We start from the raw sequence: 24,460 nt of genomic DNA on the forward strand, positions 1-24,460 counted from the left end.
TATTTGGAACATCCCACAGGTGTGCAGGCTAATTGGGAACAGGTGGGTGCCATGATTGGGTATAAAAACAGCTTCCCAAAAAATGCTCAGTCTTTCACAAGAAAGGATGGGGCGAGGTACACCCCTTTGTCCACAACTGCGTGAGCAAATAGTCAAACAGTTTAAGAACAACCTTTCTCAAAGTGCAATTGCAAGAAATTTAGGGATTTCAACATCTACGCTCCATAATATCATCAAAAGGTTCAGAGAATCTGGAGAAATCACTCCACGTAAGCGGCATGGCCGGAAACCAACATTGAATGACCGTGACCTTCGATCCCTCAGACGGCACTGTATCAAAAACCGACGTCAATCTCTAAAGGATATCACCACATGGGCTCAGGAACACTTCAGAAAACCACTGTCACTAAATACAGTTTGTCACTACATCTGTAAGTGCAAGTTAAAGCTCTAATATGCAAAGCGAAAGCCATTTATCAACAACATCCAGAAACGCAGCCGGCTTCTCTGGGCCCGAGATTATCTAAGATGGACTGATGCAAAGTGGAAAAGTGTTCTGTGGTCTGACGAGTCCACATTTCAAATTGTTTTTAGAAATATTCGACATCGTGTCATCTGGACATAAGAGGAAGCCAACCATCCAGACTGTTATCGACGCAAAGTTCAAAAGCCAGCACATCCTTCGTGTCATCCTTTGGTCCGGATGACACGATGTCGAATATTTCCAAAAACCATTTGAAATGTGGACTTGTCAGACCACAGAACACTTTTCCACTTTGCATCAGTCCATCTTAGATGAACTCGGGCCCAAAAAGCCGGCGGCGTTTCTGGATGTTGTTGATAAATGGCTTTCGCTTTGCATTGTAGAGCTTTAACATGCACTTACAGATGTAGCGACAAAGTGTATTTAGTGACAGTGGTTTTCTGAAGTGGTCCTGAGCCCATGTGGTGATATCCTTTAGAGATTGATGTCGGTTTTTGATACAGTGCTGTCTGAGGGATCGAAGGTCACGGTCAGTTTGAACATCAAATATGTTGTCTTTGTAGCATATTCAACTGAATATGGGTTGAAAATTATTTGCAAATCATTGTATTCTGTTTATATTTACATCTAACACAATTTCCCAACTCATATGGAAACGGGGTTTGTATTAGTGTTCCTAAAAATCAGATATACCGGACCCCCAGTCACCTTTTTTTCTCTAAATGTGGCCCCCCGAGTTCCAATAATTGCCCAGTCCTGGGTCAAAGCGATGATGTGGAGAACTCACCTGTCCTTCCCCGTCTCCTTCTTGAAGACCGTGTCGCAGTAGTTCATCCTGTCCTCCGTGGTGACGTAAATGCGCGCCTGCGGGTAGTTGTCGGCCGCCTGCCTCAGCATGTTGTACACCACGCCCTTGCCGTCCTTGCGCATGTTCCTCAGCGGGCCCCACACCACGTAGACGGTGTCGTTGTGCTGGCCGAAAAAGTGCTGCGGCCTCTGCAGCAGCAGCGGCACGCTGGTGTGCGACACCACCCGCAGCGTGGTGCGGCGGCCCACGTCGCGCTCGAAGCCCCGCGTCGGCGCATTGTTCATGCGCCAGATGCACGGCGAGCGGTCGATGAGCGCGCCTGCCGCCTGGCCCAGCATCTGTCCGGAACTGGACACCACGCTGCACAGCTCGCAGTTCAGCTTCAGGGGCTGCCAACGACAAGGGAGGAGGTCAGAGGTCAGAGGTCGGTCGTAAAAGCACATTGACTCCTTCAACTTTAACAAATGTGTCCTGTGGGTGGCAGACCTGGGCAAATTAAGACCCTAGTTCAGGGGTGCCCACACTTTTTCTGCAGGCGAGCTACTTTTCAATTGACCAACTCGAGGGGATCTACCTCATTTATATATATCATTTATATTTATTTATTTATGAAAGAGACATTTTTGTAAACAAGTTAAATGTGTTTAATGATAATACAAGCATGTGTAACACATATAGATGTCTTTCTTTCACAAAGACAAGAATATAAGTTGGTGTATTACCTGATTCTGATGACTTGCATTGATTGGAATCAGACAGTAATGATGATAACGCCCACATTTTCAAATGGAGGAGAAAAAAAGTTGTCCTTTCTGTACAATACCACATGAAAGTGGTTGGTTTTTGGCATCTAATTCATCCAGCTTCCATACACTTTACAAGAAAAACATTGGCGGCAAATTCCGTAGCTTGCTTGATTGACATTCACGGCACCCGAGGGTCTTGTGAGATGACGCTGGCTGCTGCCAGTTCATTATTATGAAAAAATGACAGAGAGGAAGGCGAGAAACACTTTTTATTTCAACAGACTCTCGCGCCGTCCCTTCCGTCAAAACTCTAAAGGCCGACTGCACATTTCCTATCTTCACAGTAAAAGCCCTGCTTCATGCTGCCTGCACTAACAAAATAAGAGTCTCAGAAAGCTGGCGTGCACAAGTGATGTGCACGCCAGCTTTCTGAGGGATCGCTTGTGCACGCCAGTTTTCCGAGACTCTGTATTTAGTTAGCGCAGGCAGCATGAAGCAGGGCTTTTATTGTGAAGATAGGAAATGTGCAGTCGGCCTTTAGAGTTTTGACGGAAGGGACGGCGCGAAAGTCTGTTGAAATAAAAAGTGTTTCTCGCCTTCCTCTCTGTCATTTTTTCATAATAATGAACTGGCAGCAGCCAGCGTCATCTCACAAGACCCTCGGGTGCCGTGAATGTCAATCAAGCAAGCTACGGAATTTGCCGCCAATGTTTTTCTTGTAAAGTGTATGGAAGCTGGATGAATTAGATGCCAAAAACCAACCACTTTCATGTGGTATTGTACAGAAAGGACAACTTTTTTTCTCCTCCATTTGAAAATGTGGGCGTTATCATCATTACTGTCTGATTCCAATCAATGCAAGTCATCAGAATCAGGTAATACACCAACTTATATTCTTGTCTTTGTGAAAGAAAGACATCTATATGTGTTACACATGCTTGTATTATCATTAAACACATTTAACTTGTTTACAAACATGTCTCTTTCATAAATAAATAAATATAAATGATATATATAAATGAGGTAGATCCCCTCGAGTTGGTCGATTGAAAAGTAGCTCGCCTGCAGAAAAAGTGTGGGCACCCCTGCCCTAGCTTAACGGGCTGGGACCTGTGGCGTTTTGACCCGTTCTTCCTTGGCTAACGCCCCCAGATTGTTTGATGACACATAAGCTGGTTTTAAATCAATCAGAGACAGAGGTTGCTCATTTTTCTATTTTATTACCAAAGCGCCTTGGGAGATCAATCCAGATACAACATTTCAAAGCTCGATCCAAATTGATCTAATCCTATAATGGCAGTTTCTCCCTCCTCACTCTCACCCGCCCCTCTTCTTCTCCTCGCTACTTTGGACAGTTGAGATAACAGATTTGTTATGGCTTCATTCCGACATTCCTAACTCAAGGTCTATGTAAAGAGGCTCACACTTTAGCTGTTCTAAAATCGGACTAGGAATTAAAAAGACAACCACATCCAACAATATCTGACTAGGAATTAAAAAGACAACCACATCCAACAGGCCCCTGCCTGTTAAACTTTTCAATCTGTCACGCCGGACATTCCTAAATAATGTTTTTAGATCTTTAAGTGGCACTGGGAGCAGGTGGGTAAAGTGCCTTGCCCAAGGACACTACAGCAGTGACTAGGATGGCGGAAGCGGGAATCGAACCTGCAACCCTCAAGTTGCTGGCACGGCCACTCTACCAACCGAGCTATGCCGCCCCACAGCCAAATTTAATTCTGTCTCTGTTCAATTCCTTGCTTCTTGTCTCGTTTAATAGATGTCATCAGTGTTTGAACCTGACAAAATAAGTGAAATATATAAATACTAATTGTTATTAGGAATGTGTCGGTTACTACATTACATATATACTTACATCATGTATATAAAACCTTTATGGAGGTGGTTATATGTGTGAATTATATTTATATAGCGCTTTTCTCTAGTGACTCAAAGCGCTTTACATAGTGAAACCCGGCGAGCAGATAGAGGCTGTCTTTGATGTACCAAGCAAAAGGCTTGTAAAATTCCGCTGTGTACGATGGAAAGAAACAGGAGGGGTTATCTATTGTGATCCAAAACTTGACCAAGCTCGATCCAGGACCAGCCCAAGCCCGAGGCATCTTTTTCTTTTGTGTTAATGTGACCAAAAACAATGGCTGTTTACATACTCCCCCATTCCTTAATAAACAGCTGTTGTTATGTAAACAGGGAATATGCAAATAAAAGATGTAATGCGGACGTTGTACCGGTCCGTTGTGGTGAAGAAGGAGCTGAGCCGGAAGGCAAAGCTCTCAATTTACCGGTCGATCTACGTTCCCATCCTCACCTATGGTCATGAGCTTTGGGTCATGACCGAAAGGATAAGATCGCGGGTACAAGCGGCCGAAATGAGTTTCCTCCGCCGTGTGGCGGGGCTCTCCCTTAGAGATAGGGTGAGAAGCTCTGCCATCCGGGAGGAACTCAAAGTAAAGCCGCTGCTCCTTCACATCGAGAGGAGCCAGATGAGGTGGTTCGGGCATCTGGTCAGGATGCAACCCGAACGCCTCCCTAGGGAGGTGTTTAGGGCACGTCCAACCGGTAGGAGGCCACGGGGAAGACCCAGGACACGTTGGGAAGACTATGTCTCCCGGCTGGCCTGGGAACGCCTCGGGATCCCCCGGGAAGAGCTAGACGAAGTGGCTGGGGAGAGGGAAGTCTGGGTTTCCCTGCTTAGGCTGTTGCCCCCGCGACCCGACCTCGGATAAGCGGAAGATGATGGATGGATGGATGGACGTGAACCTTTTTTTGTTAGAGCGTGCTGGACACTGTACAAGAGTACAGCCCTGACGTTTCTCCTCAAATTGAGCCAAATTTAATTCTGTCTCTGTTCAATTCCTTGCTTCTTGTCTCTTTTAATAGATGTCATCAGTGTTTGAACCTGACAAAATGAGTGAAATACATAAATACTAATTGTTATTAGGAATGTGTCGGTTACTACATTACATATATACTTACATCATGTATATAAAACCTTTATGGAGGTGGTTATATGTGTTTTAAGGGCAGAATAAAGCCACTCCTATAGGCTCCATTGTGATCGGACTTTTGATCACATTTATTTACTATGTAGAATGCATAAAAGTAAAGAAAAACTACAGTGTGTGTTCTTCTCTCTCAAAATGATTGTGAACGATAGGTAAAATTACAAAAAAACGTCAATTGAAGGGGACGTTGCTGTGCAGAAGGGAGAGGTGAGGAGGCGCCGTGTAACATGAAGTAATATATCGGAGAACGTGTTAGCTGCTAGGAGCACTCAAAGAAAAGAGAGAGGCACTTCCAGATTGTAGTCCCAAAATAAAACATGAACCACTAGCCATCACAATCTAATTCATTAAAGAAATCTGCCGTAGAGTACATGGGAGGGACAACCTGTAAATTCATAAAATATTACGGCCTTCTTGCAATCCTTTCAAGAGGAGGTAGCTTTTATAATCATCGTAATTCGCCGATGCTTTCAAGGCCAAGTGGGCGTCTGGAAAACGCAGACTTGAGGACATTAAATCATGGAAGCTCTCTGGCCTCCGACGGCCATTAAAATGTTTGAGGTGGCGCTCATTAATAGTCAATGATTATTACATTATCACCCAGCGGTGGAGGCTCGCTTTTTTGTGCTTCTTACACCTGTTGAATAATAATTCATCCTTATGTAACGGGTATAAAAAATACTTTAATTATTTGAGTGAAATACCAGAGGGTGCTAAAAGTCCATTTAATTATTTGTCATGTCTTGTATTGTATTTTGTACTTTTCTATTTTCTCTTTCATAAATATATTAAAAAAAAAGGATGATGTTGGTTTAAAAAACAAGTTAAAAATAGATTGTATTGAATTGATTGTAATACCAGTGAAGATAAAAGCAAGTTAAAACCACTATATGATCACACGAAAAAAGTATACTGTTAGAAACAATTGTATTAAGTTACACCTGTAATTGTATTTCATGTAATTGTAAAAAATATGAAAATGTTATGTACATGGGCAGACTTCCTGCACTCTGCTAATGACGGGTGACGTCATACGCAAATACGGTATTAGCTTTCACTGTTATGCTGATGACACCCAACTCTACATGCTCCTAAAGCTGACCAACACGCTGGATTGTAGTCAGCTGGAGGCGTGTCTTAATGAAATTAAACAATGGATGTCCGCTAACTTTTTGCAACTCAACACCAAAAAAACGGAAATGCTGATTATCGGTCCTGCTAGACACCGACCTCTAATTGATAATACAACTTTAGCATTTGACAACCAAATAATAAAACAAGGTGACTCGGTAAAAAATCTGGGTGTTATCTTTGACCCAACTCTCTCCTTTGAGTCACACATTAAAAGCGTTACTAAAACGGCCTTCTTTCATCTCCGTAATATCGCTAAAATTCGCTCCATTTTGTCCACTAAAGACGCCGAGATCATTATCCATGCGTTTGTTACTGTAACGTATTATTTTCGGGTCTCCCCATGTCTAGCATTAAAAGATTACAGTTGGTACAAAATGCGGCTGCTAGACTTTTGACAAGAACAAAAAAGTTTGATCACATTACGCCTGTACTGTATATACCTTTATATATATATACATACATATATACCTATACTGTATATACCTTTATATACATATATACATACATATATACCTATACTGTATATACCTTTATATACATATATACATACATATATATATACCTATACTGTTAATACCTTTATATACATATATACATACATATATACCTGTACTGTATATACCTTTATATACATGTATACATACATATATACCTATACTGTATATACCTTGATATACATATATACATACATATATACCTATACTGTATATACCTTTATATACATATATACATACATATATACCTATACTGTATATACCTTTATATACATATATACATACATATATACCTATACTGTATATACCTTTATATACATATATACATACATATATACCTGTACTGTATATACCTTTATATACATATATACATACATATATACCTATACTGTATATACCTTTATATACATATATACATACATATATACCTATACTGTATATACCTTTATATACATATATACATACATATATACCTATACTGTATATACCTTTATATACATGTATACATACATATATACCTGTACTGTATATACCTTTATATACATATATACATACATATATACCTATACTGTATATACCTTTATATACATATATACATACATATATACCTATACTGTATATACCTTTATATACATATATACATACATATATACCTATACTGGCTCACCTGCACTGGCTTCCTGTGCACTTAAGATGTGACTTTAAGGTTTTACTACTTACGTATAAAATACTACACGGTCTAGCTCCATCCTATCTTGCCGATTGTATTGTACCATATGTCCCGGCAACAAATCTGCGTTCAAAGGACTCCGGCTTATTAGTGATTCCTAGAGCCCAAAAAAAGTCTGCGGGCTATAGAGTGTTTTCCGTTCGGGCTCCAGTACTCTGGAATGCCCTCCCGGTAAAAGTTCGAGATGCTACCTCAGTAGAAGCATTTAAGTCTCACCTTAAAACTCCTCTGTATACTCTAGCCTTTAAATAGACCTCCTTTTTAGACCAGTTGATCTGCCGCTTCTTTTCTTTCTCCTATGTCCCCCCCTCCCTTGTGGAGGGGGTCCGGTCCGATGACCATGGATGAAGTACTGGCTGTCCAGGGTCGAGACCCAGGATGGACCGCTCGTCGGGACCCAGGATGGACCGCTCGCCTGTATCGGTTGGGGACATCTCTACGCTGCTGATCCGCCTCCACTTGGGATGGTTTCCTGTGGACGGGACTCTCGCTGCTGTCTTGGATCCGCTTGAACTGAACTCTCGCGGCTGTGTTGGAGCCACTATGGATTGAACTTTCACAGTATCATGTTAGACCCGCTCGACATCCACTCCTTTCGGTCCCCTAGAGGGGGGGGGTTGCCCACATCTGAGGTCCTCTCCAAGGTTTCTCATAGTCAGCATTGTCACTGGAGTCCCACTGGATGTGAATTCTCCCTGCCCACTGGGTGTGAGTTTTCCTTGCCCTTTTGTGTGTTCTTCCGAGGATGTTGTAGTCGTAATGATTTGTGCAGTCCTTTGAGACATTTGTGATTTGGGGCTATATAAATAAACATTGATTGAATGGCATTGATTGACATGGAAACCAGCAGAGGTGCTAACCACATATTGTGTGTATGTGCATTCTGATCACTCATTGCAGCTACCAGTAAAGAACCACATCATCCAAACCAGCCTGTGTGTGGATTCTTGACGGGACGGGTACACAGCAGTTACACTTAAATAGGATTAAATAGGATTAAATATGATTAAATATGATTAAATATGATTTCCTGTACCTGACAGAGCGTGCGAGCCGCCTTGATGTCAAGCCACAGGTCTCCATTTACCAAAAGTGCAATTTTTTAAAAAAAAAGCACGCCGCCATGTATTAAACATGCCCGCTGACAACTTTATCACCTTTTGAGTGACGCCTTGCCGAGGATCATGGGAGATTACTGTCCCGGGGAGATATGAGGTGGGTTTATTGGAAGCTGCCAGTGTTCATTCAGGTACAATACCCCCCGCCCCCACCCAAAAAAATAAAAAGTACCATGGCGATAAGACCTCCTGTTTGATACTGTAGAGGCGTGGAAGAACTGATGTTAATTTGCATAAATCTCTTGAGGGAATTTACAAAATTGCCTTCAGGCACGCGGCCCCTCGTCATCCCGAGGCTCTTAAATAATCTGCCAATTTCCGACGCCCCCCGAACCCACCATCGTATTTAAACAGCGTTGTCAGCACCGCCCCCCTCCTTTCCTCACCAACCCATCGAATCCTCTCCCGCTCTTGCCAGCTGCCTCCTCGGGTTTTTACATTTTGATGCGCTGAGAATTAACGAGGCTTTTGATATTTCAATTTGCATAAATTGTGCGGCGAGCATCCAACGGCGAGACGTTTGAAGGCGGAAGAATGGGATTGTACAAAAGAGGCGATGCATGCGGGGAGACATCAAACACGCGTTTTCACATGCGGAGAATCTGTGAATTAAGCTTGTGGTTCTCGACTATTTTTTTTTTATAACGCCCCCCTAAGGCAGTGTTTTTCAACCACTGAGCCGTGAGAGACTATCTACAAACCCCGTTTCCATATGAGTTGGGAAATTGTGTTAAATGTAAATATAAACAGAATACAATGATTTGCAAATCCTTTTCAAGCCATATTCAGTTGAATATGCTACAAAGACAACATATTTGATGTTCAAACTGACCGTGACCTTCGATCCCTCATACAGCACTGTATCAAAAACCGACATCAATCTCTAAAGTATATCACCACATGGGCTCAGGAACACTTCAGAAAACCACTGTCACTAAATACAGTTGGTCGCTACATCTGTAAGTGCAAGTTAAAGCTCTACTATGCAAAGCGAAAGCCATTTATCAACAACATCCAGAAACGCCGCCGGCTTTTTGGGCCCGAGTTCATCTAAGATGGACTGATGCAAAGTGGAAAAGTGTTCTGTGGTCTGGCGAGTCCATATTTCAAATTGTTTTGGGAAATATTCAACATTGTGTCTGTGAACCATCCAGACTGTTATCGACGCAAAGTTCATAAGCCAGCATGTGTGATGGTATGGGGGTGCATTAGTGCCCAAGGCATGGGTAACTTACACATCTGTGAAGGCACCATTAATGCTGAAAGGTACATATAGGTTTTGGAACAACATATGCTGCCATCTAAGCGCCGTCTTGTTCATGGACGCCCCTGCTTATGTCAGCAAGACAATGCCAAGCCACTTTCAGCACGTGTTACAACAGCGTGGCTTCGTAGTAAAAGAGTGCGGGTACTTTCCTGGCCCACCTGCAGTCCAGACCTGTCCCCCATGGAAAATGTGTGGCGTATTATGAAGCGTAAAATACGACAACGGAGACCCCAGATTGTTGAACGACTGAAGCTCTACATAAAACAAAATTTGGAAAGAATTCCACTTTCAAAGCTTCAACAATTAGTTTCCTCAGTTCCCAAATGTTTATTGAGTGTTGTTAAAAGAAAAGGTGACGTAACACAGTGGTGAACATGCCCTTTCCCAACTACTTTAGCACGTGTTGCAGCCAGCCATGAAATTCTAAGTTAATTATTATTTGTAAAAAAAAAAAAAAAAAGTTTATGAGTTTGAACATTAAATATTTTGTCTTTGTAGTGCATTCAATTGAATATGGGTTGAAAAGGATTTTCAAATCGTTTATATTTACATCCAACACAATTTCCCAACTCATATGGAAACTGGGTTTTTATGTAAATGTTATATTTTTATCAACATGTGATAGCAGGGACCCTGCCATTCAAAACTAGGCTGCTACATTACTAATGATTAAAGTAACTACAGCTTGGAAAAATAGTACAATAGCTATAGAAGAGACTATTCATCCCCGAACACCATGGAGTTCATGTAGACTTTATGATGCACTTACATTATTATATCCACTATCAGAGACAGAAACTCTTCATTTCATCAGTGTATGAATGTGTGTGTGAATGGGTAAATGTGGAAGTAGTGTCAAAGCGCTTTGAGTACCTTGAAGGTAGAAAAGCGCTACATAACGTCCTTTTTTGCTGCTTCAACACAGAAAAAGATAAAGTGAAATAACTTAGTTGTTAAATATAGGTCAATAATGCTTGTCTTTCTTTCAGACGGACAGGGTTTTGCTGTCCGTAACACACAATATGGGCTAACGTTGCCCTAAAAGCTAATTAGCCTTCACCTCAAGGACTGCGAGCGAGCTGAGCTGCCGCTTATGTTTTAAAATAAAATAAAAAAATACATTTTTTTTTTCTAATGTTAAAATATAAGTGTCAGCTCAGCTAAAGTCTTGAAAAAAATTAAAATAAAGACTAGTTTAGGCGGGGGCTCTTTGTTGTTAAGGCGGCCACCTTCACAACAACTGCTTTTAATCCGGTGCGCCCTATGGTCGGAAAAATACGGTGTGTTTACTTCTTGATCACATTCAACAACACCGTAATAATAATAATGATCACTGTGATAATTTTTGGTCTGCGATGAGGTGGCGACTTGTCCAGGGTGTACGCCGCCTTCCGCCCGATTGTAGCTGAGATAGGCACTAGTGTCCCCTGTGACCTCAAAGGGAATAAGCGGTAGAAAAAAAGGATTGATAATTTTGGTCACAATACCCATGAGGAGGAGATTTCAACGTGATCGCTGTTGTGATGGAAACCTGCAACTGCAGATAGGACTCACTTCTTGTTTGGGGATGCTGACGTAGCCCAGGTGAGGCTTGAAGGCCTGGTAAGCCTGCTTGGACGACGCCCAGTGGCCGCCCAAAGTCTCACTCAGCACGGGCTGCCACTGCAGGTTGACCACCACCACGAAGAGCGACACCACCACCACCAGGCCCGTGGCCATCACCGACTTCCTCTGCGGGCGGAGGAAAACAACACATGTTTACCACTTGTGCACAGGACCAAAAAAACATGTCACACACTTTCATTTGTGTGTTTTGCACAAGAGAGTGATGACAAAACAAAAAGGACGCAAACACAAGCAAACTTTGAGGCAGAAAAGAACACAAAAATAATGTGATGATCCTTTTCAGTCACAACTCCAGCTTGCCGCTGCCAGTCTAGCAGACGCCAGCGGGGAGGAACTTTTCTCTTTTTTTTCCTGGACTCTTTGAAGCTATCAGATGTGATGTAGCAGGCGGCCAGCAGGCGGCCAGCAGTAGCGGCGCCACCTGCAATCTCTTCTGCAGCCTCGGGCTCTGATCCACAACATCAAACCACCCGGGCGCAGGGGGCGCCGATACGATTGGATCAGAGAGACATGAAAGACACGGTGACCATCCGCGCTGGGGAAGACCACTCGTCCATCATCATCATCTTCCGCTTATCCGAGGTCGGGTCGCGGGGGCAACAGCCTAAGCAAGGAAACCCAGACTTCCCTCTCCCCAGCCACTTTGTCTAGCTCTTCCCGGGGGATCCCGAGGCGTTCCCAGGCCAGCCGGGAGACATAGTCTTCCCAACGTGTCCTGGGTCTTCCCCGTGGCCTCCTACCGGTTGGACGTGCCCTAAACACCTCCCTAGGGAGGCGTTTGGGTGGCATCCTGACCAGATGCCCGAACCACCTCATCTGGCTCCTCTCCATGTGGAGGAGCAGCGGCTTTACTTTGAGTTCCTCCCGGATGACAGAGCTTCTCACCCTATCTCTAAGGGAGAGACCCAAACTCATTTCGGCCGCTTGTACTCGTGATCTTATCCTTTCGGTCATGACCCAAAGCTCATGACCATAGGCGAGGATGGGAACGTAGATCGACCGCTAAATTGAGAGCTTTGCCTTCCGGCTCAGCTCCTTCTTCACCACAACGGATCGGTACAACGTCCGCATTACTGAAGACGCCGCACCGATCCGCCTGTCGATCTCACCATCCACTCTTCCCTCACTCGTGAACAAGACTCCTAGGTACTTGAACTCCTCCACTCCTCCCTGTATGATCAGTGTCAGAGCTTGGTCCACATTGCCGGCAGTAAGTCGAACACATTTCCAGTGAGGGTTGGACTCCGCCAAGGCTGTCCTTTGTCACCCATTCTGTTCATAACTTTTATGGACAGAATTTCTAGGCGCAGTCAAGGCGTTGAGGGGATTTGGTTTGGTGGCCGCAGGATTAGGTCTCTGCTTTTTGCAGATGATGTGGTCCTGATGGCTTCCTCTGACCGGGATCTTCAGCTCTCACTGGATTGGTTCGCAGCCGAGTGTGAAGCGACCGGAATGAGAATCAGCACCTCCAAGTCCGAGTCCATGGTTCTCGCCCGGAAAAGGGTGGAATGCCATCTCCGGGTTGGGGAGGAGACCCTGCCCCAAGTGGAGGAGTTCAAGACCACTCGTGTCGATACAAAAAGCAGACATTTCTGGTGTTGGAGCGACTGAGGGAGTGGAATATTAATTGCGTGGAGCCTGTGTTGGTGGTGGCGTCGCCGTCAAAGGCTGCTCCAGTGCTACCAGCACGAAGTACAGACCTGGGCAAATTAAGGCCCGGTGGTCACATGCTAAACTTTTCAAACTGTGTTGGATCCGCTTTGGACTGGACTCTCGCGACTGTGTTGGATCCATTATGGATTGAACTTTCACAGTATCATGTTAGACCCGCTCGATATCAATTGCTCTCCTCCTCTCCAAGGTTCTCATAGTCATCATTGTCACCGACGTCCCACTGGGTGTGAGTTTTCCTTGCCCTTATGTGGGCCTACCGAGGATGTTGTAGTGGTTTGTGCAGCCCTTTGAGACACTAGTGATTTAGGGCTATATAAGTAAACATTGATTGATTGATTGATTGAATCTGGCCCGCCGGACATTCCCAAATCATTTTTGTAGCTCTTTAAGATGAAAAACTGTAGCTGCCTTTATGATGTTGTGGAGAGGCTAAAATCTTGCCTCGGGCGCCCGATTGCTTGTCAGGTTCAAACACTGATGACATCTATTAAACAGACAAGAAGCAAGGAATCATGCAGAGGAGAGACGTTTTTTATAGCTGTACTCTTAGTTACAGATCCAAACTACGCTCTAAAGTCCAGCCCACCTGCTTCCTCTATTTATTTGGGAGGTCCCTGATTACATCACTGAAGCTGTCGCCGAGGAAAGGGGGTAATCTCGACAGCTCCAGTTAAACACGATATACGACTATTAATGGAATTCAAATATGTTGATACTCATGACCTCGCCCTGTCTCTGTTTGAGTGCCATGAATTGATTAACGTGAACCCCGACTTAAACAAGTTGAAAAACGTATTGGGGTGTTACCATTTAGTGGTCAATTGTACGGAATATGTACTGTACTGTGCAATCTACTAATAAAAGTTTCAATCAATCAATCTGCGTCACAGTACTCAATGTTCGGCTTTGGTAGTCAGCAGGCCGATTCTGGAAACAAACACTGACACGAGACTGGCTTTGCACAGATAGAAAAATGACAACATAAGCACAATTGATAATAACTATAGTAACGGCCCTTAAGCATAAGAGTTGTGTGATAATTAGGGCTGGGCAACGATTAAAATTTTTAATCGAAGTAATCGCACTATTTCTCCGATTAATCGCGATTAACTGCATTGTATACGCAAAGCCCAATAATGAATTCAAAAGTAGTGTGTAGTGCACCTTTATTGGAATATTCTCCCACATGAACAAAAGCGCCAACACATTTAAATCAGTCCTTGTTAAACAGTAGCAGTTAAATAGCATATTTGATGAAAATCAACTCCAAAAATGTAAATACAAACATTTAAGCTTATTGCCACTGCCAGGGTATTTAAGTTATCCTGTTTGTTATGGAAAATAAATATAATCTACATACAAATCTCTGAGCCACAATCATAACATCTGAACAGGCAATTTCTGAGGTAACAGCAGAAACATTTTTTTTGATCAGGGATCTTATGTTTAAAAAACCTATATTATAGGTAGTGGGCTGATTTAGGGAATTTTTGATCAAATGATCCGTAGTAGCAATATTAATAATGTTGTGTTTATTCTGCGTAGTGCACTTAAAATAATTATGACCATATCTAGGAATTGATATGATGGGAATTTTCCGATTGTTTGCTGGGTGCTTTGATAAACTGAACGCATCATATACATGGTAATATATTGTGATGTTATGAGTCAGGGGAAAAAAGAACTACCCTACCCAGCATGCAACAGGAGTGACGAGCAAGGTTGTGTCGCCATGACGGCATCTTGTATGTTGTGATATGCACGCTCTGAAAGCAAACGTTAAGAGCTCAGCCAACACTCCTGGTCTGCATTATTCATAAATAGACAGACAACACATATACTCCGCTGCTTCACAGGCCGCTGGATGTAGCCGGCAAAGTATTCCCATGCTAGCTAGCCGGTCTAGCAAGCACGCCTCATTCAGTCCAAAACGGGCCGATCTATCCACATTCAGAATTGTCTGGCGGTCGTAAGTGATCCCAGAGTGACCACGCTGTAAGACAGCCAGGAAATTTGCAGAATTGTCTGGTATTTTTGCCAAATGTTCCATCTTTACCAAGAGCCACTCCACGCCATCTTGTTAAAAAGATGGCGTGGAGTGCATTTAAGTCTCACCTTAAAACTCATGTGTATACTCTAGCCTTTAAATAGACCTCCTTTTTAGACCAGTTGATCTGCCGCTTCTTTTCTTTCTCCTATGTCCCCCCCTCCCTTGTGGAGGGGGTCCGGTCCGATGACCATGGATGAAGTACTGGCTGTCCAGAGTCGAGACCCAGGATGGACCGCTCGTCGGGACCCAGGATGGACCGCTCGGCTGTATCGGTTGGGGACATCTCTACGCTGCTGATCCGCTTGAGATGGTTTCCTGTGGACGGGACTCTCGCTGTTGTCTTGGATCCGCTTGAACTGAACTCTCGCGGCTGTGTTGGAGCCACTATGGATTGAACTTTCACAGTATCATGTTAGACCCGCTCGACATCCATTGCTTTCGGTCCCCTAGAGGGGGGGGGGGGTTGCCCACATCTGAGGTCCTCTCCAAGGTTTCTCATAGTCAGCATTGTCACTGGCGTCCCACTGGATGTGAATTCTCCCTGCCCACTGGGTGTGAGTTTTCCTTGCCCTTTTGTGGGTTCTTCCGAGGATGTTGTAGTCGTAATGATTTGTGCAGTCCTTTGAGACATTTGTGATTTGGGGCTATATAAATAAACATTGATTGATGATTAATTAAGAAAAGGCGTTAACAAAATAAAAGCATGTAAACAACATACGCAAATGTGCGATAAAATAATTGTCGGCGTTAATAGATTGATGAGTTAACTCGTAATTAACGCATTAATTTGCCCACCCCTAGTGATAATATATACATAATAATTCTAACATTTCTTTTTAATTATGTTCCTTCTTTAATAGTATTTATTTACACTTCTGGACATCGAAATGTGTATGTTTTGTCAAAAACAGCCTCTGCAGGTGAAATTTCTTTGAGACAGCCTTTACTCGTCTGGGGCAGTAAGACATGTTTCATTAGTGGGATGAGATGTTGACGGGCACGAGACGCTTGGCCAATCAGGCGCTTCTCTCCACTTCGATGTGTTGTCATTGGCTAATTGCGCTGGGGATGAGAAATAGAGGCTTAAAGTGAAGAAATTGTTTTCACTTTAAAATAATAGTTGCCTATTTTGCATGTGTGTTCCCATGGCGAGTAGAGGGAGGAAACAAACAAGCACCTGATGCTTGCAACGCTCTTCTGCTTAAAATCCAATTTCCATTAAGGAACTTGGGAAAATAACTTCTGGTTTTGAAATCTTGCCACGGCTCTCCTGGGAGGCAAATAAAGCAGCGATGCAAATGCAACACACGGACTCATATTTTCTTGCAAAGGCGTCACGGATGCAACATAAATTGTTGTTGGTCCCAGGAAGGAGCGGACTGTTGTTACCATGGCTGATTATGCGGAGCCAATTTAAATACAAAATAAAGAAATACGGTAACACTTAAGTATGGGGAACATATTCACCATTAAATAGGGTTAGAGTTGGCGTTGGGGTTGGGTTTAGGGAAGACTCTTAGTTATGTACAAACCCTGTTTCCATATGAGCTGAGAAATTGTGTTAGATGTAAATATAAACAGAATACAATGATTTGCAAATCCTTTTCAAGCCATATTCAGTTGAATATGCTACAAAGACAACATATTTGATGTTCAAACTCATATACTTTATTTTTTTTTGCAAATAATAATTAACTTAGAATTTCATGGCTGCAACACGGGCCAAAGTAGTTGGGAAAGGGCATGTTCACCACTGTGTTACATCACCTTTTCTTTTAACAACACTCAATAAATGTTTGGGAACTGAGGAAACTAATTGTTGAAGCTTTGAAAGTGGAATTCTTTCCCATTCTTGTTTTATGTAGAGCTTCAGTCCTTCAACAGTCCGGGGTCTCCGCTGTCCTATTTTACGCTTCATAATGTGCCACACATTTTCCACGGGAGACAGGTCTGGACTGCAGGCGGGCCAGGAAAGTACCCGCACTTTTTTTTTTTTTTACGAAGCTATGCTGTTGTTACACGTGCTGAATGTGGCTTGGCATTGTCTTGCTGAAATAAGCAGGGGCGTCCATGAAAAAGACGGCGTTTAGATGGCAGCATATGTTGTTCCAAAACCTGTATGTACCTTTCAGCATTAATGGTGCCTTCACAGATGTGTAAGTTACCCATGCCTTGGGCACTAATGCACCCCCATACCATCACACATGCTGGCTTTTCAACTTTGCGTCGATAACAGTCTGGATGGTTCGCTTCCCCTTTGGTCCGGATGACATGATATCGAATATTTCCCAAAACAATTTGAAATGTGGACTCGTCAGACCACAGAACACTTTTCCATTTTGCATCAGTCCATCTTTGATGATCTCGGGCCCAGAGAAGCTGGCTGCGTTTCTGGATGTTGTTGATAAATGGCTTTCGCTTTGCATATTAGAGCTTTAACTTGCACTTACAGATGTAGCAACAAACTGTATTTAGTGACAGTGGTTTTCTGAAGTGTTCCTGAGCCCATGTGGTGATATCCTTTAGAGATTGATGTCGGTTTTTGATACAGTGTCGTCTGAGGGATGGAAGGTCACGGTCATTCAATGTTGGTTTCCGGCCATGCCGCTTACGTGGAGTGATTTCTCCAGATACTCTGAACCTTTTGATGATATTATGGAGCGTTGATGTTGAAATCCCTAAATTTCTTGCAATTGCACTTTGAGAAAGGTTGTTCTTAAACTGTTTGACTATTTGCTCACGCAGTTGTGGACAAAGGGGTGTACCTCGCCCCATCCTTTCTTGTGAAAGACTGAGCATTTTTTGGGAAGCTGTTTTTATACCCAATCATGGCACCCACCTGTTCCCAATTAGCCTGCACAGCTTTGGGATGTTCCCAATAAGTGTTTGATGAGCATTCCTCAACGTTTTTAGTATTTATTGCCACCTTTCCCAACTTCTTTGTCACGTGTTGCTGGCATCAAATTCTAAAGTTAATGTTTATCAGTGTAAACATGAAATATGTTGTCTTTGTAGCATAATTAACTGAATATGTGTTGAAAAGGATTTGCAAATCATTGTATTCTGTTTATATTTACATCGAACACAATTTCCCAACTCATGTGGAAACGGGGTTTGTAATATAAATAATAATAATAATGGATTAGATTTTATATCGCGCTTTTCTATTATTAGATACTCAAAGCGCTCACAGAGAAGTGAGAACCCATCATTCATTCACACGATGGTGGTGGTAAGTTACATCAGTAGCCACAGCTGCCCTGGGGTAGACTGACGGAAGCGTGGCTGCCAGTTTGCACCTACGGCCCCTCCGACCACCATCAATCATTCATTCATCATTCATTCACTGGTCCTGCCCAAGGACACAACGGCAGAGATTTGCATGTCAAGAGGTGGGGAGTGAACCTGCAACCCTCAAGTTTCTGGGATGGCCGCTCTACCCACTACACCATGCCTCCCCTATATAAGCAACTACTTAATGGTGAGTAGGGTGTACCTTAAAATAAGGTGTCACCATATATACAATTAATTATGATTGTAAAAGTTTTTATATTGAGCTATAAGGTTGTTAATGTTTACATTGTTGCATATTCATAACACCTGATTGTTTTCATGCAAAGGAGAGTTTGATTACAATATTCTCACATGTTCTAACATCCATCCATTTTCTACCGCTTATTCCCATTTGGGGTCGCGGGAGGGGCTGGCGCCTATCTCAGCTACAATCGGGCGGAAGGCAGGGTACACCCTGGACAAGTCGCCACCTTATCGCAGGGCCATGTGCTAACGTGCGCTGTAAAAGTTTTGATCTGTTGTCATGTATTTATCTGGTCAAATATAATTTTCTATGTATAATCTTGTATTATTTCTTGGAATGAGTGGAGAATTTATTATAACTTTTAATATTTTGTTTTATTATTATTTCCCAGGTGAGGAAATAACAGAAGTAGCAGCTGTAAATATAGAAGGCAGGATGAGCAGCATCATCAGCATCACACATGCAGCTTAGTATTTAATACCTTGTAGTTTCCATCACGTCCACTAGAGGACGCCATAGTAAAACTGCATTTTAGAGGAAATGTGGTGGGGACTATCTAAATCAGTCCAAACTTGTCACAGTGGGCTAAAAAAAACTAAAATAATATATATATATATATATAGGTGTGTGTGTGTGTGTGTGTGTGTAAATACATACATTCTTACACATATTATATATATATATATATATATATATATATATATATATATATATATTATTTTTTTAATCAATCCAACAAACCACTACACAGCAATACCATCCATCCATTTTGTACTGCTTATTCCCTTTCAGCTACAATCGGGCGGAAGGCGGGGACACCCTGGACAAGTCGCCACCTCATCACAGGGCCAACACAGATAGACAGACAACATTCACACACTAGGGACCATTTAGTGTTGCCAATCAAGTGGGAGGAAGCCGGAGTACCCGGAGGGAAGCCACGCAGTCACGGAGAGAACATGCAAACTCCACACAAAAAGATCCCGAGTCCGGGATTGAACCCAGGATTACTCAGAACCTTCGTATTGTGAGGCAGACGCACTAACCCCTCTGCCACCGTGAAGCCCCAGCAATACCATAACAATGCAATCCAATTCCAAACCCGAACCCAGCAACACTCAGAACTGCAATAAACAGAGCAATTGAGAGGAGACACAAACACCACACAAAACAAACCAAAAGTAGTGAAACAAAAATGAATATTATCAACAACAGTATCAATATTAGTTATAATTTCAGCATAGCAGTGATTAAAAATCCCTCATTGACATTATCATTAGACATTTATAAAAATAATAAAAAAGAACAATAGTGTCACAGTGGCTTACACTTGCATGGCATCTCATAAGCTTGACAACACACTGTGTCCAATGTTTTCACAAAGATAAAATAAGTCATATTTTTGGTTCCTTTAATAGTTAAAAAAAATTTACATTATTGCAATCAGTTGATAAAACATTGTCCTTTACAATTATAAAAGCTTTTTTAAACAAATCTACTACTCTGCTAGCATGTCAGCAGACTGGGGTAGATCCTGCTGAAATCTATGTATATTCTTAATGAATACAGAATCCTTTTGAATCGGAAAAATATCGTTTTTGAATCGAGAATCGAATCGAATAAAAAAATCGATATATTATCAAATCGTGATAATATATCGATTTTTTTCGATTCGATTCGATTCTCGATTCAAAAACAATATTTTTCCAATTCAAAACGATTCTGTATTCATTCAATATATATATATATATATATATATATATATATATATATATATATATATATATATATATATATATATATATATATATATATATATATATATATATAGACTAAACGACTCTGAAACCAATAAGGAATGTAACTGTCGCAAGAAACCTGATTGCCCTCTCAACGGAGGGTGCTTACAAACATCAGTCGTTTACCAAGCAAAGGTAACACGCAAGGACATTAACACATCCGACACGTACGTAGGAGCGTTCAAAACAAGATGGAATAATCACAACGCCTCCTTTAGAAATCAGACTTTGCGGAATTCTACAGAACTCAGCAAACACATTTGGAACCTCAAAGACAATAATGTTGAATATTCAATAACATGGCAAATTCTTGCATCCAGCACACCTTACAACAGTGGTAATAAAAGATGCAACCTATGCTTAAAAGAGAAACTGTTTATTATATATCATCCAGACCTGTCATCCCTCAACAAGCGCAGTGAAATCATTTCAACATGCCGCCACAGACGGAAACACCTCCTAGGTAACACATGAGCCAATCACCACGCCCCTACGCCTGCCTGTACCCACCCACTCTGTGCCCTATATAAACCATTGTATGTGAATGCTTCCATTAAAATCTCCTGATGATTGAGGGAACCCCTCATGAAACACTTCGGTAGAGATGAAGTAGTCTTGTGATTTTTCCCACACCTACATATTGCGCTCTACCACGGTATCGAGCACTATTCTCTGGATAATCCAATCAAGATATATATATACCTATATATATATATGTTATATATATATATACAAATTGAAGATGCCAGCCCACGGCCATAGTTTGGACATTCCAGGTCTAAATGTTTGTGGAACTAGTCAAGGTTGGATTGGCGAAAATATATATATATATTTCTTCAGTACTATGGTGATGGCATCAGAAGCCAGTGCAGGAGACAGTATCTAAAAGTTAATAAAACCCCCCAACTGTCTCTGATCTGTGACATGTCAGCACAATCCCTCAATTCAGGTCAAATGAGAGTTAACCTGCAGTACTGGCCTCCTCGTCGTGATGCATATTAAAACTACAAAAAAAATAAATTTCATTTAATCTTAATCTGACCTAAAAAATAAAATAAAAAAAAGCAAAAAACAAAGGCAGCAGCATCTTGTTGATTGTAGGCAGGCTGAGTGTGTTTATGTGTGATGACGTGAGAAGCCATTAGACTAATGCATTACATCTAATGGAACATAATCCCTGACAGGATAAAGCACAATAATTCCCTGCACCGCATTTTCACCTTCATAAAAATCATTATAATCCTCATGAATTACATGACACTTGTTAGCACAGCAACAACCGTGTCATGCCAGCTCTTATGCTAGGTTGTTGTCAACGTGACGTCTGAATTATCTTATCATAACACACTTTTAGTAGGAGCACCAAACTAGAGACAAGTCTATCATAACAAACTTCTTTCATCACGGACATGATGCTGCCTCTGACCCGCTCCTAGTTAGGTTAGCCAGTGTGTACGCCCACAAATTTGTAAAAAAATAAAAAATAAAAAAAAAGCTACACATCTTAAAATAAAGTCCAGTTTAAAAAACTGTCAGCTACGGACATGGGAGCTTTAAAGGGGAACATTATCACAATTTCAAAAGGGTTAAAAACAATAAAAATCAGTTCCCAGTGGATTGTTGTGTTTTTTGAAGTTTTTTTCAAAATTTTACCGGTCCCGGAATATCCCTAAATAAAGCTTTAAAGTGTCTTATTTTCGCTATCTTCGAAACCACTATCCAGTTCCCATACAGTGCTGCCAATACAAACAACATGGCGGTTACCACAGCAAGATATAGCGACATTAGCTCGGATTCAGACTCGGATTTCAGCGGCTTAAGCGATTCAACAGATTACGCATGTATTGAAACAGATGGTTGGAGTATGAAAATATTGAAGAAGAAACTGAAGCTATTGAGCGAATAGCTTTTGACGCTATTCATAGCCATAGCATGGCCGAATAGCTGCATTAGCATCGCCGGTAAAATGTGCGGACCAAACGATCAGGACTTTCGCATTTTGTGATACTGGAGCAACTTAAATCCGTCGATTGGTAAGTGTTTGTTTCGCATTAAATGTGGGTATTTAGTTTCAAATGTACATACAGCTAGTGTAAATAGCATCTTAGCATCGATTAGCATAGCATGTTAGCATCGATTAGCTGGCAGTCATGCCGTGACCAAATATGTCTGATTAGCACATAAGTCAACAACATCAACAAAACTCACCTTTGTGATTTCGTTGACTTAATCGTTGCAAATGCATCTGCAGGTTATCCATACATCTCTGTGCCATGTCTGTCTTAGCATCGCCGGTCAAATGTGGAGAAACTCTGGCACATTCAATGGGGGTCTGGCGGCAGATTTCTTGCCAGTGGTGCAACTTGAATCCCTCCCTGTTAGTGTTGTTACACCCTCCGACAACACACCCACGAGGCATGATGTCTCCAAGGTTCCAAAAAATAGTCAAAAAAACGGAAAATAACAGAGCTGAGACCCGGTGTTTGTGATGTGAAAATGAAAATGGCGGGTGTGTTACCTCGGTGACGTCACATTCTGACGTCATCGCCTCCAGCGCGATAAACAGAAAGGCGTTTAATTTGCCAAAATTCACCCATTTAGAGTATGGAAATCGGTTGAAAAAATAGATGGTCTTTTTTCTGCAACATCAAGGTATATATTGACGCTTACATGGGTCTGCTGATAATGTTCCCCTTTAATAAATACAGTTTTGGTCAATTGACTTAGTTTCTCTGCATGAAAGTTTAAAAGTAGCATATATTAATGCAGTATGAAGAAGAATGTTTGAATGTAGACACATAGAATCATCATACTGCTGTGATTATATGCATCAAGTGTTCATTCAAGGCTAAGGTAAAATATTGAGATATATTGTGTATCGTGAAATGGCTTAAAAATACCAAGATATTAATAAAAGGACATATCGTCCAGCCCTATTTACACTTCTCATGCATCTAAACGAGGTAACTATAAATATCTGCTGCAGTTCTTGGTCCATCTGTCTATGTACAGTATTTGAAGGGAGAAGGCAGCAGAAAATCCATTTTTATTTGCAAATGTCAGAACAGGATTACTGACATTTTGTTATCTAACTCCCTAAAAACTTGACTCAAGTCCATCCTGTCGTTTTTTTTTTATATTTTCTGGACCAACGATGGACTGTGCAGTAAGTGGTTTGTCCAAAGTGCGGCCCGCAGCTAATCGTTTAGTGGCCCCCCCACACATTCTGCAAAAATTGCAAAATTGATAGTATTGCAAAAATCCCTCCCACCTCCAAAGACATGCACCTGGGGATAGGCCTCTCCCACTTCCAAAGACATGCACCTGGGGATAGGCCCCTCCCACCTCCAAAGACATGCACCTGGGGATAGGCCCCTCCCACCTCCAAAGACATGCACCTGGGGATAGGCTCCTCCCACTTCCAAAGACATGGATCTGGGGATAGGCCCCTCCCACCTCCAAAGACATGCACCTGGGGATAGGTTGATTGGCAACACTAAATGGTCCCTAGTGTGTGAATGTTGTCTATCTGTGTTGGCCCTGTGATGAGGTGGCGACTTGTCCAGGGTGTACCCCGCCTTCCGCCCGATTGTAGCTGAGATAGGCGCCAGCGCCCCCTGTGACCCCGAAAGGGAATAAGCGGTAGAAAATGGATGGATGGATGGAATGAGGTGAAATCTAATGAGAAAAAGTGGCAATTTTTTCCTTTTGTTTTTTGTTGTTTCTTTTCCATTGTTAAAAAACAAAACAAAAAAAAGGACAAAATAATCGATGTTATAATGAATTATTACTTAAAAATTATCACTTTATAATGTTTTATGTGGAAAAAATATTGCATATGTTGTGTGGTTGCCGTATAAAAACATCAAAGTTTTGACAAAAGAGTGAAGTGAAGTGAAGTGAATTGTATTTATATAGCGCTTTTCTCTAGTGACTCAAAGCGCTTTACATAGTGAAACCCAATAT

General features: G+C 42.0%; 1 protein-coding gene across 3 annotated transcripts in view; it reads right to left on the reverse strand.

The window, feature by feature from the left end:
* st6galnac3 (ST6 (alpha-N-acetyl-neuraminyl-2,3-beta-galactosyl-1,3)-N-acetylgalactosaminide alpha-2,6-sialyltransferase 3) overlaps positions 1-24,460 on the reverse strand; it is a 62,454-nt gene that overhangs the window by 24,167 nt on the left and 13,827 nt on the right. For 2 of the 3 annotated variants that reach the window (XM_061919664.1, XM_061919663.1), the window contains exons 2-3: positions 11,362-11,538; positions 1,272-1,681 (exon numbers count right to left, since the gene is read on the reverse strand). In XM_061919664.1, coding sequence (XP_061775648.1) covers positions 1,272-1,681; positions 11,362-11,538 — 587 coding nt within the window. The remainder of the gene's footprint in view (positions 1-1,271; positions 1,682-11,361; positions 11,539-24,460) is intronic. The other variant, XM_061919665.1, reaches the window with a different exon arrangement.

The sequence above is a fragment of the Nerophis ophidion genome, linkage group LG14 (assembly GCF_033978795.1).
Source record: "Nerophis ophidion isolate RoL-2023_Sa linkage group LG14, RoL_Noph_v1.0, whole genome shotgun sequence".
Taxonomy (NCBI): Eukaryota; Metazoa; Chordata; class Actinopteri; order Syngnathiformes; family Syngnathidae; genus Nerophis; species Nerophis ophidion.